Below are 18,403 nucleotides of genomic sequence, written 5' to 3'. Positions count from 1 at the left end.
ACACCGCTCACAGTGGTCATCATCAAAAAGTCTACAAACAATAAACGCTGGAGAGGGTGTGCAGAAAAGGGAACCCTCCTGTGCTGTTGGTGGGAATGTAAATTGATACAGTCACTATGGAGAGCAGTACGGAGGTTCCTTAAAAAACTAAAAATAGAACTACCATATGACCCAGCAATCCCACTACTGGGCATGTACCCTGAGAAAACCGAAATTCAAAAAGAGTCATGCACCACAGTGTTCATTGCCGCTCTATTTACAATAGCCAGGACATGGAAGCAACCTAAGTGTCCACTGACAGATGAATGGATAAAGAAGATGTGGCACATATATACGATGGAATATTACTCAGCCATAAAAAGAAATGAAATTGAGTTATTTGTAGTGAGGTGGATGGACCTAGAGTCTGTCATACAGAGTGAAGTAAGAAAGAGAAAAACAAATACCGTATGCTAACACATATATATGGAATCTACAAAAAAAAAAAAAAGGTACTGACGAACCTAGTGGCAGAGCCGGAATAAAGACACAGACATAGCGAATGGACGTGAGGACACGGTGGGGAGGGGGAAGCTGGGGCGAAGTGAGAGTAGTATCGACATATATACACTATTGAATGTAAAATAGTTACCTAGTGGAAAGCAGCTGCATAGCACAGGGAGATCAGCTCTGTGCTTTGCGACGACGTAGAGGGGTGGGATAGGGAGGGTGGGAGGGAGGCTCAAGAGGGAGGGGATATGGGGATATATGTATGCATATGGCTGATTCACTTTGTTGTACAACAGAAACTAACACAGCATTGTGAAGCAATTATACTCCAATAAAGATGTATTAAAAATAATTTTATGATGTTTGGGACCAGTTATATTTCCTCGTAAATCAATTATTGACATTCTCTGCCCAATTTTTTATAGATTTGTTAGAGCTCTTTCATATATTTTGAACTACATAAGTTTCCCCCAAAGCCATAACACTTTAGTCTCTTTCCAAGATTATGAAAGCAATCCCAAAGTTCACCAGCCATGATTGCTATGTGTTTAACTTTGCCAACTTTTTAGGAAACAGATTTTACTTTGGCATCTTTAGAATGATAGGTAAAAAATATTATGAATTTTACTCACAAACTGGGGAAATGAAGCATTTCCCTCTCTGCACAGGCTATAAAGCTGAATAAAGTTAGCTTCTATAATCTCAATATTAAAAATTCCTGCACTCCTTGCATGTTTAGTTCCAACCACATATTAAAAAACCAGTACCATATTGAATGTGTTGGCATTTTTTTAGAGCATATTAAACCTGTAAGAACACATCCCTGTGTAAGGAAGCCCATGGATTCTGGCAGACTCTTATTAGTGAATCTAATAGGATAGCATCCTTCTCTCCGCATGTTGGCTCAGCATCATATGTTTGACGGTTTCTGCTGAGAGGTTTTTATTTCTTTAATTTTTGGCTGCGTTGGGTCTTCGTTGCTGCGTGCGGGCTTTCTCTAGCTGCAGCGAGCGAGGGCTACTCTTTGTTGCGGTGCACGGGCTTCTCATTGCGGAGGCTTCTCTTGTTGCAGAGCATGGGCTCTAGGCCTGCAGGCTTCAGTGCTGTGACTCATGGGCTCTAGAGGGCAGGCTCATAAGTTGTGGCGCATGGGCTTAGTTGCTCTGCGGCATGTGGGATCTTCCCAGACCAGGGCTCGAACCCGTGTCCCCTGCATTGGCAGGAAGATTCTTAACCACTGTGCCACCAGGGAAGCCCCATGACTTTTTTTAAAAAGAAAAATCTTTGGTGCCACTGTCCTTTCTTTTTCACAATATCATTAACTCCCCATCGTTTGCTTGAAGTTACTCTGGTAATGAAACCTTTCTGTTTTATAAACACTTATTTGCTAATATCTGTATAGATGTGTAAAATTCCTTGGGAAGGAGAGACACACACACACATGCACAGAAGTTGTCTCTGGGGACAGGGTGACCTGAGGGTACCTTTTTTCTGCATCCCAGAAGCACATTGATGCTTTGCCTATTCAGAACATCTTTTTTAAAAACCTCTCAGCAGAGGGCTTCCCTGGTGGCGCAGTGGTTAAGAATCCGCCTGCCGATTCAGGGGGCACAGGTTCGAGCCCTGGTCCAACTAGAGAAAGCCTGTGTGCAGCAACAAAGACCAACACAGCCAAAAATAAATAAATAAAATTGAAAAAGTCATGAGACCTTTAAAATGGTTAAGCACTTTTATAATAAGTAATATAATTATATGGTATACCTTAATAAAAGAAATAAAGTAAAATGAAATAAAATAAAAGCACCAATTCTGAAATTATGCTTTGTACTCTTTTGAAAATCACTTGCTAGGCCTTTATTCCTTTATCTTTAAAATTAAAAGACAACACCTGTCTACAATGATTATAGGGTTTCCAGAAGGTCCAAATAAGATTCCAAATATATACAGGAACTCCCAAAGGCCTCAAACACAAAGCGTCATGGGATATAGATTGTGGTCCTTACCCCTGGAGTTGCATTCAGGAGGGTTCTCAAGTCGTTGAAATTACTTTCTGACAATTTCCGAGTCTTTTCAATGTGAGTCCTTATGTGTTGGTTCGCCACAAAACCATAGATGATACCAAAGCTGCAGGAAAAGGAAAGGAGAGCGTTTACTGTGGGAGCCATGGCCGTGGCCAGGTGCAGAGCAGCCCACAGCCGGGAGAAGGCGGAAGGTCTTCCTGTGCAGAGAACCCCTGCTCCCCAAGCCCAGCCCCTCCACTGCTACAGGCTTCCTGCCTCCATCGCAAAATCCACGCACCACCAAATGTGGGCCACAGAACAAGACTCAGTCCTCTCAGGGAAGACATATATCCATTCAAGACACATTGCTCAGTTAAATATGAGTCTTATAAACGGAACAATGTTCAGGAAATAGAAGTTACAAAGGTTATAAGACAGGGTGTGGAATACAGTCCCACTTCTGTACAGATGCGAATGTAGGTATACACTCTTCATGCAGGGCGTGCGCGCACACACACACACACACACACACACACACACACACTACGTGCATACCTCTGCTCCCCTCAAGAAGACTGTCAGGAAAAATACTAAAATGATAAGAATGGTTTGGGCTTTCTAATGTTTTTGGTTAATCTAATTGTCTTTGTTAGCTACTGCATTGTCCAGGTTGAAAGGAAATGTGAATTACTTTAGCATTAAAATACTATATAAGCTGCAAGCCATAGAGTATACACCGTCTCCTTCCACTTTATGTGAAGTACAAAATCAAACAAAATGATGGTGCCAAAAGTCAGTGGTTATATTCGGGGGAGGGGTGGGTAATGGTGTAGTTAGTGTGTTCACTTCATAGAAATTCGCACATATGTGCTTATGATAGGAACACTTTTCTCCATATAAAATGCACTTCAATAAAGAGTTTCAAAAACACTACATGAGGGCTTCCCTGGTGGCACAGTGGTTAAGAATCCGCCTGCCAATGCAGGGGACACAGGTTCGAGCCCTGGTCTGGGAAGATCCCACATGCTGTGGAGCAACTAAGCCCGTGGGCCACAGCTACTGAGCCTGCGCTCTAGGGCCCGTGAGCCACAACTACTTAAGTCCATGCTCCTAGAGCCCGTGCTCCACAACAAGAGAAGCCACCGCAGTGAGAAGCCTGCACACCTGCAATGAAGAGTAGCCCCCGCTCGCCACAACTAGAGAAAGCCTGTGTGCAGCAGCGAAGACCCAAAGCAGCCAAAAATAAATAAATAAATAAATAAAAACACCACATGAGAGGCATCTTACATGAAAAGCTACACTACATGAAAACAACAACCATATTTTTCGAGCCATCTGAAATGTCTACGTTTAATCATTTTAAGAGCTCTTAATGTCTACTAATTACTAACAATCCCCTGACAAATTAATTTGACCAACTGGTTTGTTTTTGTGTCAAGGCCTTTAAACATTAAAATGTTACCTTTAAGATTGCTAATCACCAAGGCCCTGTTGGATTTAGCCACTAGATGGCAGCAAGAAATTATATAAACTCATAACACACCCTACAGAAGTTACCTCCAGAAGTTAACAAAATTTTTAGTTTGTAATAAATTGTTAGTTTGTAACCATCCAATGGAAGGTGTAACTATGTTTCTAGAAGAAAATTTTGCAAATAATACGCAAACTTTTGGGGAAAAATTCTGATGGAGAATATGAATACTTCTGCTTCTTCACCAAAAGCAACATCTTAAGCATGATGCATTCATATATTTACAGGTATGATGGCCAACTGTCCACTTTTGCATGAAAAGTCCCACATTCCCAGGAAACCTCTCAGTCTTGGGTAACTGGGGAGTCATTTGCCCCATTTCTGTCATGAGTCATTCCAAGGAGCATTGCTCGTGTGGTTACCAAAGGGGAAGGGGGAGGGGGATAAATTAGAAGGCTGGGATTTACATATACACACTACTATATATAAAATAGATAACCAACAAGGGGCTACTGTATAGCATAGGGAACTATACTCAATATTTTGTAATAACCTATAAGGGAAAAGAATCTGAAAAATAATATATATATATCTCACCGTGCCATACACCTGAAACTAACATGATAATGTAAATCAACTATACTTCAATAAAAAAATTAAAAGAAATTAAAAGATAGAGAAATAAACCTATTTTCCCATAGCAATATTACATAGGTGCATTGCCTTTCCAAACTAATCCCCCGAAGTCTGTAACACAATGTTGAACAACATTTCTTATGGTTAACAAGGTGCAGTGGGGACTTCCCTGGTGGTGCAGAGATTAAGAATCCATCTGCCAATGCAGGGGACACAGGTTCAAGCCCTGGTCCAGGAATATCCCACATGCCACGGAGCAACTAAGCCTGTGCGCCACAACTACTGATACTGTGCTCTAGAGCCCTCGAGCCACAACTACTGAGCCCACGTGAGACAACTACTGAAGCCCGCGCACCTAGAGCCCGTGCTCCACAACAAGAGAAGCCACTGCAGTGAGAAGCCCGCAGACCACAAGGAAGAGTAGACACCGCTCACCACAACTAGAGAAAGCCCGCGCACAGCAATGAGGACCCAACACAGCCAAAAATGAATAATAAATAAATTTTAAAAAAAAAACAACCAAGGTGCAGTGGAATATGCAATAAAGGAGGAACATGAGACTTGGGTTCTGGTCTCACAACTGCCACTAACTCATACTGTGTGAGCTTGAGAATGTCCCTTCCCTCTGTGAGCTTCAGTTGGCAGCAAAAACTAGAAATTAGATTAGATCAGTGCTTCGCAGACTGCAAAGGAGAGGGGTACTGGATGTCCACAAGGTGTCTTGAATTTTTTTTTAAGTTTGGGTTCATGTTGATGATAATCTTTAAAAGATCTAATTAACAATATCCTCTGACATTTGAAGGGACCACCTTAGAATCCATTTTTGTCGGTCTCAAGTCTGCATTGGTATTTATGAAGTTGGCATTACACCACAGCAATAATAGTTATTAAATGATTCACTCATGCAAAATAAGGCCAAACGACCCAAAATAATGACTTTGGAGTAGTGTCAACAGAAGGGGAAAAAAAGCTGAGTCATAGTAATGTACCTGGGCCTTTATGTACCATGCCAATTTTCAACCATTCTGCACCATGACAAGTCAGGATCACCACCTGAATATACCTGCCCACCAGAGGATTTCACACTGGGGGCCCTTGCTCTCTCCCCATCATGTCCAAATTATTTGTCATTCGTCATGCTCCAGACCCATTTTTGTCATATAAGTCAAAGTGAACTTGGGAAACAAACAGCAAGTCCAAGTCCATGTGGCTTTCCCTGAACCCCCTGGATAGGAGAAGGACGTCTTGCCTTGAACTCCCAGAGGTCTCGCCCTGAAGTTCTGATGGGTTTTTCTTACTTCATACTCTATTTTGCCTTTATTTTCACCTATGTTTAACTTCCCTAAAAAGAGGTGGAAACTGCTTCTTTGTAAACCTTGGGTAATGCAGGGTCTCGTGTCCTTGGTGGGTGATCAGTGAAGGCAGATTTAAGGACTGGGCTCGTTTCATCTGATCCATTTAGAAGATTAGCCATATGTTCAGAATGTCCAAGTCAGAAACTATCTTTGTTCCATTATTGAATAAATGCTGTTACTCCAAAAATCATCAATCAGTAAACACAGCATTGCAATGCAATGCTGAATTTCAATACACCGTATTTAAAAGGACACATTTCTGTTACTCAGTTATAGATCTAATTAAAATGAAAGCATTAATCATTTTTAAAAAACTGTACTAAACAGAATTCTGGGATAGAATTTAGCAACTTTCAAAGCTGATTTTCACACTCATAACTCATTGTAAATTTTATATTTAAATTAAAGACAGCAAATTCAAATGCCTACACAGGCAGGCAGAAAGCATGAAGGGCAAAGTGCCTGGTACGGACCTGTGGGAGCTGGAGATAAAGATGGGGGTCGGGCAGATGCTCTGTGGCTCCAGGAAGTGCTACCATGATGGAAGAAGACCAGATCTTCCAATTATTCACAAAAATCTGGGAATCTGGATTCATATGGAAAATCTCCCATTTCAAATTTCTTTTCCCATTTTTAAATATTAGCAACAAATCAAAGAAAAAAATTTTAAATACTACACAAACCAATTGATGGTCTCCATTTGTAATCCCAAATTTAAATAGAGAATTTAAAAGTTATTCTTTTTGTTGTTGTTGATTTAGACATTCCTTATTATTCAATGTTCCTTTAAGCATGCACACAAAAAAATCACATGAAATTAATGTTTTGTTTTGTTGTTTTTAACACCAGTCAACTATTAGGATATGACAATGAGGGAAATTCACCTCACACAAAAAGGGAATAAAATTTCAATCAAATGATAGTCAAATGACTATCAATTCTCTGGCATTGACACAAAAGCCTTTAAGCTACCGAAAATTTTATGTAGTACAACAAAATCTCTTGAAATTTTTAGCAGAAGATAGGAATTTATTTTTATGACATATTAGCACTATAACTTCTGTATTTTATATGGACAGACCGATTTTCTCTACTTAAAAGTAAATACTTAAAGTTTTTAGAGTATGGCTAAACATTTAGGATTTGTAGCAGTTTTTTCTACCAATTTCTACTGACAATGAAATTAGCCAATAAGAGCCAAATAAATGCTCTGTCTGTAACTGATCTCTTACTTTTTAAAGATAATTTTTCAATTTCAACTTTATATAACTAATTCTCTCATTAAGCAAGTCTCATGATTTCCAAGGCATGCTAGCTCAATTTCTTTTCTGGAAGCTTGTGGCCTCCACACCAGGAATTGACATCACATTGCAACAACAACGACCAAAAAAAAAGGACTTTGAAAATAGCCACCTTCCTGGAAAGGACTGGGATTCAGTTTCACCACAGTAATTGGCAAAAGCTGACTTTTGGGAAACTTAGAAATAACCTCTATTCTGGAGAAATAAAGGCACAGCTGTTCCTTTTTGTTGTTGCTTATAACCTTTTTGAAATTCTGAAAAATGCAGTGATGACAAATGTAAAGGAAAGGAGAGAAAAATTGGCTTTTTCTGGAGTAAGACACATCTGCTTAAACAGTCCACAGTGAGACGTGGAAATGTAATCTTCTGCTGATGGTCAAACAGACTTACGTAAACATATGTCAACGTCTATGGAATTCAAACACTCTGCAGCTGCCTTTGGAAAAGCTCAAACGGAAAAAGAATATGACCACATATATTCCACACATATTAGGGGATCTTTCTCATTAACACCTATGCCTTTCTCAATTAAAAAGAAAAGATTTCAAAATTTTTAATAAAATGGGATGGATGAAAAATCAAGACTAATTTAAAAACCAACTTCTTTTTTAATTGTAACAGTATTCAGCCACAAAAAGGAACTGAGCCTGATAAAAGGCAAGTGGACTGCTCTGGGCTTCTGAAAGAATTTTTAAAAAATCATATACAAAGATTATTTATCACTAGTATCCAAGCTCTGCTGAGGTCGATGGAAGCAGAGGCTAATACCTCGTTTTCTTTCTCTTTCCGCCTTCTAATTTTGTGGACATTCTTTCCCCTCTTATTTTATTCTAATCTTCTGATTTTGTGGACATAAGTTTCTTCTCCTTTTTATCTAATCATAATATGGACATTTCTGTTTTCTCCTGGTCTTTAATCTTCTTGGCTAGTTTTGATTACGTGAAAACAATTACTCAACTCATGCTGTTGAAGATACTTGCAAACCAGTAGGTGTTCTAAAATTATGACATCAAAATAGCTATTTAAATTTAAAAAAAAAATTCAAAGCAAAGAAGTTTAAACTTCTAGTCTGAATTCAAAGTAAACAAAACAATCTCAAATACTACTCTTATTTAGACCTATTTATAATCCTTATATAAATTCAATGTATTATGTGAAATAAATTAGTTTAAATTTGTCACTTAGCCTCAAATAGTTGATCAACTTTGGTTTAATTGTACTGAAATTTAAAATTGTTATATTAATTAATAAGTTTTACTCGGGTGGGGAAAATATCTTAGCTGACTGTGTAGGAGGATAGAATCACAGATTTCTTTTTAAAGAATTTTCTAAACTAAAATATACTCAGGAGAAAAAAAACTTACCTAAATGTGTTTGATGGGTCTGAGTTCTCAAGAATAAAAGATATATTTAGCATTCATTTTATATAAAATGAAAGCCAAGTTTACTTCTGACATTGTAGCTTTAATGTTTATATATCTTTGTATTTAAAACCTCATATAAATAATTCAATCAGTTCAGGGTGAACTATAAAGTGTATATTGCATAATTATATGTAATGCAAATAAAAGTGCAATTTAAAAACAGAAACCCAATACAGGACATATGTTCCATTAAAAAAAACTGAAAGCCCATTATTACATACGTGAACATTTATTTGGGTAAATGAGTACATGCAATAAAGAATTTTCCTGAAGTTACATCATATGTATTTATATCAAGTGAAAATTCTTAACTTGTTAAATAAATAATCATGCTAACAGGAAGCCCTCAGGGCAAGTATTTTCAAAAGGCACTTTGTCACCTGAGCCTCATCTTTGATGTCTAGGGTATACAAAAAGGAAGACACACGGCTGTCCAAGTCTTTGGATGAATGAAGGATGTAAGTTTCAGGCTTAAAGGACATGCACAAAGGTCTGAATGGTCTTTGGGCTATAAGGGACATTCTTCTGGTAGCTGGGGGGAGGTCACTACTCCCACAGCTGTAGGGTCTGTACATTCCTGAAAATCCTTCAAACACAAAGCAGAGAGACAGGGGAAATCTGTAATTACCACTGCCCCCATCCTAAGCTGCCTTTCAGAATTCAATGTGAAGAAGAAGTTAAATTCAAATTATGGACAGAGAGAACAGGGACACAGAGGGAAACAGGAGAGAGAGAGACAGAGAAACCCACACCCCCGTCTTGCAGATGAAACACACCCACAAAAACTACCTAGTGGTTAAGCAAGGGTGCATGAAATTAGCTAACACATTCACTTGGATCCTGTTTATAAGTATACTGTTAAGGTCTATTTTTTTTCTTTTCAACATCTTTATTGGAGTATAATTGCTTTACAATGGTGTGTTCGTTTCTGCTATATAACAAAGTGAATCAGCTATACATATACATATATCCCCATATCCCCTCCCTCTTGCGTCTCCCTCCCTCCCACCCTCCATATCCCACCCCTCTAGGTGGTCACAAAGCACCGAGCTGATCTCCCTGTGCTATGCGGCTGCTTCCCACTAGCTATCTACTTTACATTTGGTAGTGTATATATGTCCATGCCACTCTCTCACTCCGTCCCAGCTTACCCTTCCCCCTCCCCATGTCCTGAAGTCCATTCTCTACATCTGTGTTAAGGTCTATTATTTCACTATTTTCAGCAGAAGGATATCTGTTCAAAAAAACTGACTGCTTTGGAATCAGTAGCAGTGCACTGGCTTTTGCTTTTTGTGGGGAATTTTTGGTTTTCTAAATTTAATTTTTGGTGTACTTAATTCAGTAAGTAATACTTGAGTGTGGTAGATAATTCAAAAGAAACAAGAAGTCTGGTTGCAGTAAGAAGCGAGTTCGCTTCCCTCCCCTTCACAGCCACCAATTTCCTTCTCAGAGGCAACTCGCCTGGCCAGGGTCTCTATGCAAACATAACCAAGTGTTCACATCCCCCTCCTTTTTTGTTTTTAATCACTGGTGTTGTGTTCTACACGTGGTCTACAAACTGCTTTTCTCACTGCATCTCACCTGGGGACTGTTTCGTATCAGCAACTCTAGAATTGGGAGATTGGGATTGACATGTATACACTAATATGTGTAAAATAGATAACTAATAAGAACCTGCTGTTTAAAAATAAAGATTGTTTTTTAAGTTCCTAATAAAAATGAGAAAAATAAAAAACAAAAAAAACTGGGCATATAATTAGAAAGTTAACTCCATCCAACAATATTCTCCAATTCCCCAATTCAGGGACTCTACCCATCTGTATGGCACAGGGAACTACACTCAGTATTTTGTAATAACCCATAAGGGAAAAGAATCTGAAAGCAAATACATATATTTATATATATATAAATAAATAACAATCACTGTGCTGTACACCTGAAACTAACATAATATTGTAAATCAACGATACTTCAATTAAAAAAAAATTTCCTTGCAAAAGATCCCTTCGGACGTACAAATCAACTAGAAATACTTGCTCTGCCTTCCTGCATGCTGCCTGTTTCGAGAGAGCTATTTACGAGGAAGGAGGCACTGTCCTGGGAGGTGAATGCTTTCTTCAGTTCCAGATTTATCAGGATGGCTTCAAAATGAAAAAAACCACGGGGTTGGCTTATCACATAAACTAGAGCAGCCTGGTTACAGCACTAATTTCTGCTTATAGTGATGTGCTGGGCAAGCATTTTTGCTCTCTCTTTTCTGTTTTCTGTTTTTTGTATTTTGTTGTTGTTTCCAACTCATGCTCAACAGTTAAAACACAAGAGATTTCTCATCAACCTAAAACACAATCAGCTGTTGTCCAAGATGCTACTTGCCTTATAAATATACAAATCACCAAGAGGGAGAGTGTGAAGTAGCTCTTGAGGGCGGCCCCATTTTTCTTCTGTCGCTGGTGCATTTCTCCACCACACTTGTTACAGCAACGACACAAACTAAAGACAAACCCCACCAGAGGCATCAGAATAATGAACAGCAATCCCAGGACAGCACAGATAATAATCCCGATCTCATAGTAGATAATCTGCAAGTCAAACAAAAGAAACAGCACATACTGTAACATAAAATTACACGTAGAACATTCCACAGTGTACACATTCCATGCTTTTTAAGCTATTTGCCATCATGAGTTAAATCTTGAGGGGTGTGTGTGTGTGTGTGTGTGTGTGTGTGTGTGTGTGTGTCCATTTTGAAGATCCTTCTTGAAACAAAGGAAGCAGAGATCTGAGTTACCAGAATATGGGATCAAGCACTTACTACCTTCTTTCAACTTTGGGAAAATAGCCAAATTCAGGGTCAAGTTGCAAATGGTGTCATTTCAACCCCAAAGGTATTTTGTTTGTTTTTAAACGGCATGACAAATTTTGGCAGAAGTCCTTGCATAATGAATAATCTATACCAAGGATGTTTTTCACCAGAAAGATAGAACTAGTAATAGTTATTAAGGATTCAAAGTAGTTTGGATTGGATCGATTAATGACAAATTCATATTTTGTTATGAAAGAATCTGGAATATATCTAAATTTAGAAAAAAAGGCTCAGACTTTCCAAATCAGACATGTTACTCACAGGCCACTCCGTTTCCCCACCCATGTACTGGGAATAAAATACGTACCTTATAAGGTACGTATAAGGTACATATAATAAAATAGGTACCTTATACGTACCTTGTGAACATTGCAGATAATGTATGATTAGCGATGAGGTGCTATGGAAAGTACCTGGCGTGGAGCAGACACTTGCTAAGTGCCCCTTTCAGGCTGCTGAGCCCAGCCTCACTAGCTAAGTCTCAGATAGCTCCTAGGTTCCTAGGTACTAGCACAATAGCTAGACACAATCAAGTGACCTAAACCTGTTTTCATAATCACTGATGGCTTTATTCCAGGCTAAATAAAAATTAATGCAACAGGATGATAAAACTCGTTCTCATTCCAATTCATGTGTGCAGTTACTCACATTTCCATAAAGCAAGACACTTTAAAAGAATGGCAGAAAATTACAGGTTGGCGGTTTGCAACCTGTAAAGGTTTGTAATGGACCAGCTAGATAACAATACATTCTGAAGCCAAGCTGAGCAAAGGAAAACGAAACCCAAGCCTTGTTCCTTGAAGCAAATGTGATGTCTTAGGAGAGAGCAGTGAACTTGGAGTCAGAGGACCTGCTTTAAATCCCAGCAGGGGCGGCTTTTAATTCTCTAAACTAGGAAATGTGACATTAGCATTAATGTCATCAGCATATTGTGAGGGACAGATAATTAAATGAGTTAATGTGTAAACAACTAGCAAAGTGCCCAGCACACAGCAAATGTTCAGTCAGTATTAGCTAACTCGTGGGCAAACGCTTATGCGTATTAAGCAAGGTGCACATGGCACTTGAATATTATCTACTTCCATATTAAGGTTAAAATGCTAAAAAGAAAAAAAGTGATTGCAATTTTGATGCAGCCTTCTTAAGGTAAGTTGGACACCACGGCCATGAAAAGTCGTTATTTGCTGGTGTGTAACCCACCCTTGAAGACTCACATCATTGGCCAACTGAGAAGCCAGCTCCAGACACTCCAAATTCTTACTTACTTTGCTATCTTTCTCAGCAAATAGTCTAAATTGTTACTATTTTTAGAAATTGTTTCTGGGAATTTCCTGGTGGTCCAGTGGTTAGGACTCCACGCTTCCACTGCAGGGGGCATGGGTTTGATCCCTGGTCGGGAAACTAAGATCCTGCAAGCTGCATGGCGCAGCCAGAAAAAAAGTTGTAACACTGAACCCCAAAGTCTGGCCAAGATCTGGCAAGAACCTAAATTATTTCCTGATATACCAAGATCTCTGGAGTGCTTTGTGGATGGACTGTGTTGAAGAGAAGCTCAAGGTTTAAATTTGCAGATGGGTTGCTCTTCTTTCGTGGGCTACAAAAGCTGAAAGAGAAGATGGAAGATGATGGCAGAAACAAAAAGGAAACAATTTAAAAGTCATCACAGTGGAGATGACAGTGAACAGAAAGTTCTGGCAAAAGCGTCACACCACTCGCGGGCTTTAGACGGAGCAACATGAAACAACAAGTGAGGACTTTACCTTCAGAATCAAGACTACATTTTCTGGCTGAGGAAGTCAAAGCCGTCGCAGAGTTTGTGCAAGCAGAGGCAGCGTGCATCAAGAAAACAGAAAACATTACTGGAGTCATTAACCGCAACTGAGACCATTAATATCCCACACAGAGGAGATCAAGGGAGGGGAGGATGACACAAGACCGGAACATAAAGGGAGCATTTATTAGACAAACAGGGTTTTGGGTACAGTCAAGCTCTAGGGCTCACATTTGGATTTACACTGGATTTCTTGAAAGGTTCTTAATCAGTATGCTAATTAGTTATGGACAAGGGGAACCAGAGGGAAAGTTATAAATGCTTAACACACAACCACAACCACATGGTCTCCATGAAACAGAGAATCAGGGGCTGCCTAGAACCCCAGAGCCCAAGGCACCAACTTCCAAGTGTCCTTTTTAAAATGACAATCTTACGGTATCATTCCCTTGTTTAACAGCATTCCATGGAGTCCCACCATGTTTAATTCAAACTCCTCCACGTGGTCCTATGTTATTTAATGCTGGCTTCACGTCCCCATTCTTCTTGAGCACTCGAGTCCCCAGAAAGCATCATGGTCTCTCTCCCTTTCCTCACTTTGGGCTCCCTCTTGCTTGAACCTTATTCCCACCACTCTTCCGCCGATGAAACTCAAGTCTGAGTTTGGATGTTGCTTTCTCCAGGAAGTCTGTCTTGATAACGACGTCTGGGTTTGCTGTACATCCCTCCTTCCTGATGCCATGGAGTCCTACACTTGTCCTTTCACAGTGCTCACCTCATTTGCTCAATTTATGACTATCCTTCTTTTTGGAAGAGGGAGGTGACACACGTATGAAGAGGGACAGAGTCATTATTGTTGTTATAGTTGACTTAAAATGTCCTCATGTGGTTAAATAAAATTATGTGGCTCCATGGTGTTCCCCGGATGACGTTTTTCAAATTGTCTGGTCCAGGAAATCCAAGTTTGGAAGCCATTGCCTTAGCTGGTAGATTTTCACAGGTGCGGAAGAACAATGTTTGTGATGGTAATAACCTTTAAAGGCGGCATCATCTGAAATGTTGGGATGGGCAGTTCATGTAACATGCCCCTGGGGACCCACAGGGCATCTTGAGTGACCCCAGCCTCCCTTCCTGGGTCCGGGCCCCACGGGCTTGTTACCTCCCAACCTCACCAATCATAAACCCCTCACAGTGTGTGTTAAAAACACTCACTTCAGGCCCCTCCCCTGGAGAAGTGTCAGGGGATTTGGGTAAGACCAGGAATCTGTCTTTAAAACAAGCCCCGTGTCGTGATTATGATTAAGTGCCTCTTCAGTCTTGGTGTATAAATACCTCAACTCTTTCACCTCCCCACGGGCTAATTCCCACACCGGTGTCTTCGGTGTCTAGCACAGCTCCTCTAACAGGATGGAGCTCTGTTGCCCCCAGTGGCGGGTGGCGGAATGATACACCCTCTACAGGCGGCCCTCCCTCCACTGTGTCACCTCCCACTTCACAGCCAGGGTTCCCTGCACCTCCCAAATAAGTGACTTGCCCTGGAGTCCCTGACTCAGGGTCGGGTCTGCTTCGGGGACTCTGACCAAACACACCCAGCATTTATCTCCCTAAAGCCAATCAGAAAGCTCCCTTCCCAAGGAGCCCTGGCTTCTTTGGGGTCTTTGCTTAACCAAATCCCTCTTCCTTGGATAACTGGAAAACATGACCCAATTCCACACCTAGGGTAGGATTCCGTTCATTCATGTGGGCCCAGTTCTGGCTCCTTTCTCTACACCAGCTCCACCCAAACGGTTTTTATCCATTTGTAAAGACACCTGAGGTGGAGAGGAGATCGGGAAGTAGGGGGTCCCCAAGCTTACAGGAACTCCAAGTCTAATATCGAGCCAACCATAAAGGACTCGTCCAACCGAGAGTCCTGCCGTGGACGGTGGCAGCCAACTCCGGCGCATACTTGTCAGGCTGCTGAGAGTGACCTCAGAGTCTGAGGACCTGGTCCTCTAAGGCTTGGGCCCAGATGAGCGAGTTCAGCCTCTCACGCCCAACTCGTTCCTTGCCAGAGCTAACTGGCATTCAGGCTGGGCTGCTAACGGCATGCAAATTTTCAATATAAATATAAAAGCAAAGGTCGTTTTATTCTGCCCAGGGAAGCAGGCACACACGGGCAAACATGTTTGGAAGATATAAATGAAGCCAGTGGCATTGAGGAATGAAAATGCTTTCTGTGCTAGGAGGGAAGGTGTAGGCACTCGTGTGTATCTGGCTCATCCTCTTTTATACACATAAATGGCCTTGAGATGAGGACTTCCTCTTTGGCTTCTGCATTCACTTTTCCCTTAAGTATCATTTTATTGCAAATTGAGAATATGCAGCCACTGTTCCCACCACTGGGCAAGAGTTCACGGCCGTCACACCCGTTGGAGACACTGTCATTCACCTTTGTTGTGCTGGCCGTTCAATAAATAAAAGTCCACTGGTACCTTTATTGTTGTCTTGACAACCACCTTTGTACCAGGAAAGGATGGAACGAATCGTCTGACCCTGCAGGACTAATAGCTTGACAAACAGATTCAACTAATTTTTATTATCCTAACATTCAATGCAAAAACATTCGTCTGTTTATTTCATTGGCAGCGGACATTCATCACAGGCCAAAATCGAAATAACACACTCTTCTGTTTAGGTAAGTTAATCTCGTGGATGCAAACAGACTGAATTAACAGCACCTTAGCCCTCACCCTAACCCTAACCTTGGTATTAAGTAGAGACATGAAAGGTGCCTGGATACTTTCTGACAATACTGTTGTCCACTCATCTGAGTGAGGCCTCCAAGGCCCTCCCCTGATCTGGGCCCAGCTCACCTGTCCTTCCCCTTCCTCTCACCCACCGTCTCCATCCCCGTGCTTCTTCCCCTCACACCTCATCCTCTGCTCACGTGGTCCCTACAGCTTGGAACGCCAGCAAAGCCGCCTCCCCACCTGTTCAGCCCTGCTTATCTTTTTAACAACAAGCTCCCACATCACTTCCTTGTGGAAGAGCTCTGGTAAGAATTAATTCTTTTTCTTCTACAAGTATGCATGTGTATGTGAAAAGTACGCATGCCTGCTTCTAGGGACGTTCAAACCATTCCATTTAGTTAAGGGGTTCTCATCCCTTGTCTAAAAAACGTAGCATAAGACTTCCTTTAAGGAAATTTTAGTTTTTCAATAACATACAGCTTGAAAGGCGAATGTTTCTTCAAATGCTACTTTTGAAATTTCTGGTGTAGTTCAAATGGGATTTATAAGGCATTTCAATACTCCATTAGTCAAGAAAGGTTACTAAATTCACAGGTAAAACAACTGGTTGTTTAAAGATTTACTTTCAAATCAGCCAAAGTTTTGCTCATATTTATTTTCTGCTAACAAATTCATCCATCAAAATTACCTTCTCATAATCCGTTGACAGGTCAAACTCCTTCTGTACAACTTTTCTTAAAATATCTGGGGGAAAAAAGCCACAAAACAATGGCACGATTACCTTTTCAGTAAAAATATAAAATGCATATTTAGAAAATAAAGGTCTATATGTGCTCACAAATGATTGAACCTCAATAGAGTATTCTTATACTTTTATTCCTCTTTCTTAGCGCAAGTAAATAATTGACCTAATGAGGCTCTAACCAGAAGCAAAGAATGGAGAACAAATATTTTCGACCTACGATTTTGCCAGTGGCAAAATTAGAGGGCTGCCATCTTTAAGAGTTTTCAATTTCTCACAAACACCTTAATATTTACCAGCAAACTACATACACCTCATTAACAGTCACTAATAAAATGTTACATTGACATTGCTGATTCTTTTTTGGTCAATAAATCGAGTTTAATTAATTATTATTTATTAAATTTCCAACACCGCCCCACCCATATGTTGATTCTGCCTGCTCAGCCGTACAAACTACAAGAGCAGAGCGACAGAAACCACATGGTCTCCAAAGCCTCAAATCTTTATTATCTGGCCCTTCACAGAAAAAGGCTGCCCTCCTGGTCTATATGAACATGTTGACAGGACACCGAATCACAAGGTTTAAAGTTTTAATGTGACCAGGGCGCATGATTTTTGCTGGTTAATATACGTAAGCCAAGTTGGACTGACAGCACCACTAGCCACAGGAGATAATGAATCTCTAAACTCTAAATGTGATGTTTCTTTTAAGTTGGAAAATGCATTAACATTTGCACGCAGATTAGGAACATCAGATTTCCTTAGGGAATTGACTCCATTTATCCCTACTGTTTTTTGCCCCATAGCCCATGAAATTGCTTTCTTAATTATTTGGAACCACAAATGCAATTTATTCTTTAATACTTCTACTACATAATATTTTACAAATGAAAGGAATCTTACAATTAACCTAATCCGAGAGCTCTGAACATGAGACGTCTCTCTCCGTTCTCCAAGCAGTGCAAGAAAAACCCCAAATGCTAAGCAAAACTGACTTTTTCTGGGCATGCTCATTTGGGGCATTTTAAAATTCTCACCTAGCTCAGGAGCCACCTCGTATCCTGATTCCCCCATCTAGTAATGATATAGCAGAGCTGATGGCCGGATAGGGAGGGTGACTTGTCTAAAATCAGTGATTTGTGAGGCCAGACCCAGGCCCAGGTCTTCCTTCCCCTGGTGCGAGGTCCTTCCCACACTGCACATTGTCTTCTGCCCCAGGAATGAGCTTCTGGAATGCTAGGACTGTATCCGCTATAAGCACTTCCAAAGTATACTACTGGGGGTCGCAAATGAAACCCCACGGTGAACCCTTTTTTAAAGCAAAGACATTCACATGTACAGGCCAGGAAACAAAGCAAGCCACTTCCCCACAGGGTCTTCTGGAAAACAACTTCCCACCTGCACGGAGCAGATAGATACGTGGATCAGACCTGTAAAGGATGTGCTGCAGGAACAGAGATTTTCAAACTGGTAGGGAACCCTGGGAACCCTAGAGTTTCTCCAAGGTACCTTGGGGGCAACCCAGGATCACAGGTGTTCTCCGGCCTTGAACCAGTCTCTTTGCTTTAGTCTGCTGCACACACGTAACAGGCGCTGCTCTAGTAGAGCTCTGTGGA

The 18,403-nt window shown here is 40.7% G+C and overlaps 1 protein-coding gene across 6 annotated transcripts in view; it reads right to left on the bottom strand.

Annotated features, from left to right (window-relative positions):
- PROM1 (prominin 1) overlaps nucleotides 1-18,403 on the bottom strand; it is a 93,676-nt gene that overhangs the window by 42,455 nt on the left and 32,818 nt on the right. For all 6 annotated transcript variants that reach the window (XM_060148470.1, XM_060148471.1, XM_060148467.1 and 3 more), the window contains exons 3-5: nucleotides 16,731-16,786; nucleotides 11,050-11,255; nucleotides 2,493-2,613 (exon numbers count right to left, since the gene is read on the bottom strand). In XM_060148470.1, the coding sequence (XP_060004453.1) occupies nucleotides 2,493-2,613; nucleotides 11,050-11,255; nucleotides 16,731-16,786 (383 nt within the window). The remainder of the gene's footprint in view (nucleotides 1-2,492; nucleotides 2,614-11,049; nucleotides 11,256-16,730; nucleotides 16,787-18,403) is intronic.

This window comes from Lagenorhynchus albirostris, chromosome 4 (genome assembly GCF_949774975.1).
Source record: "Lagenorhynchus albirostris chromosome 4, mLagAlb1.1, whole genome shotgun sequence".
Taxonomy (NCBI): Eukaryota; Metazoa; Chordata; class Mammalia; order Artiodactyla; family Delphinidae; genus Lagenorhynchus; species Lagenorhynchus albirostris.
This window is presented reverse-complemented; position numbering and strand designations above follow the sequence as displayed.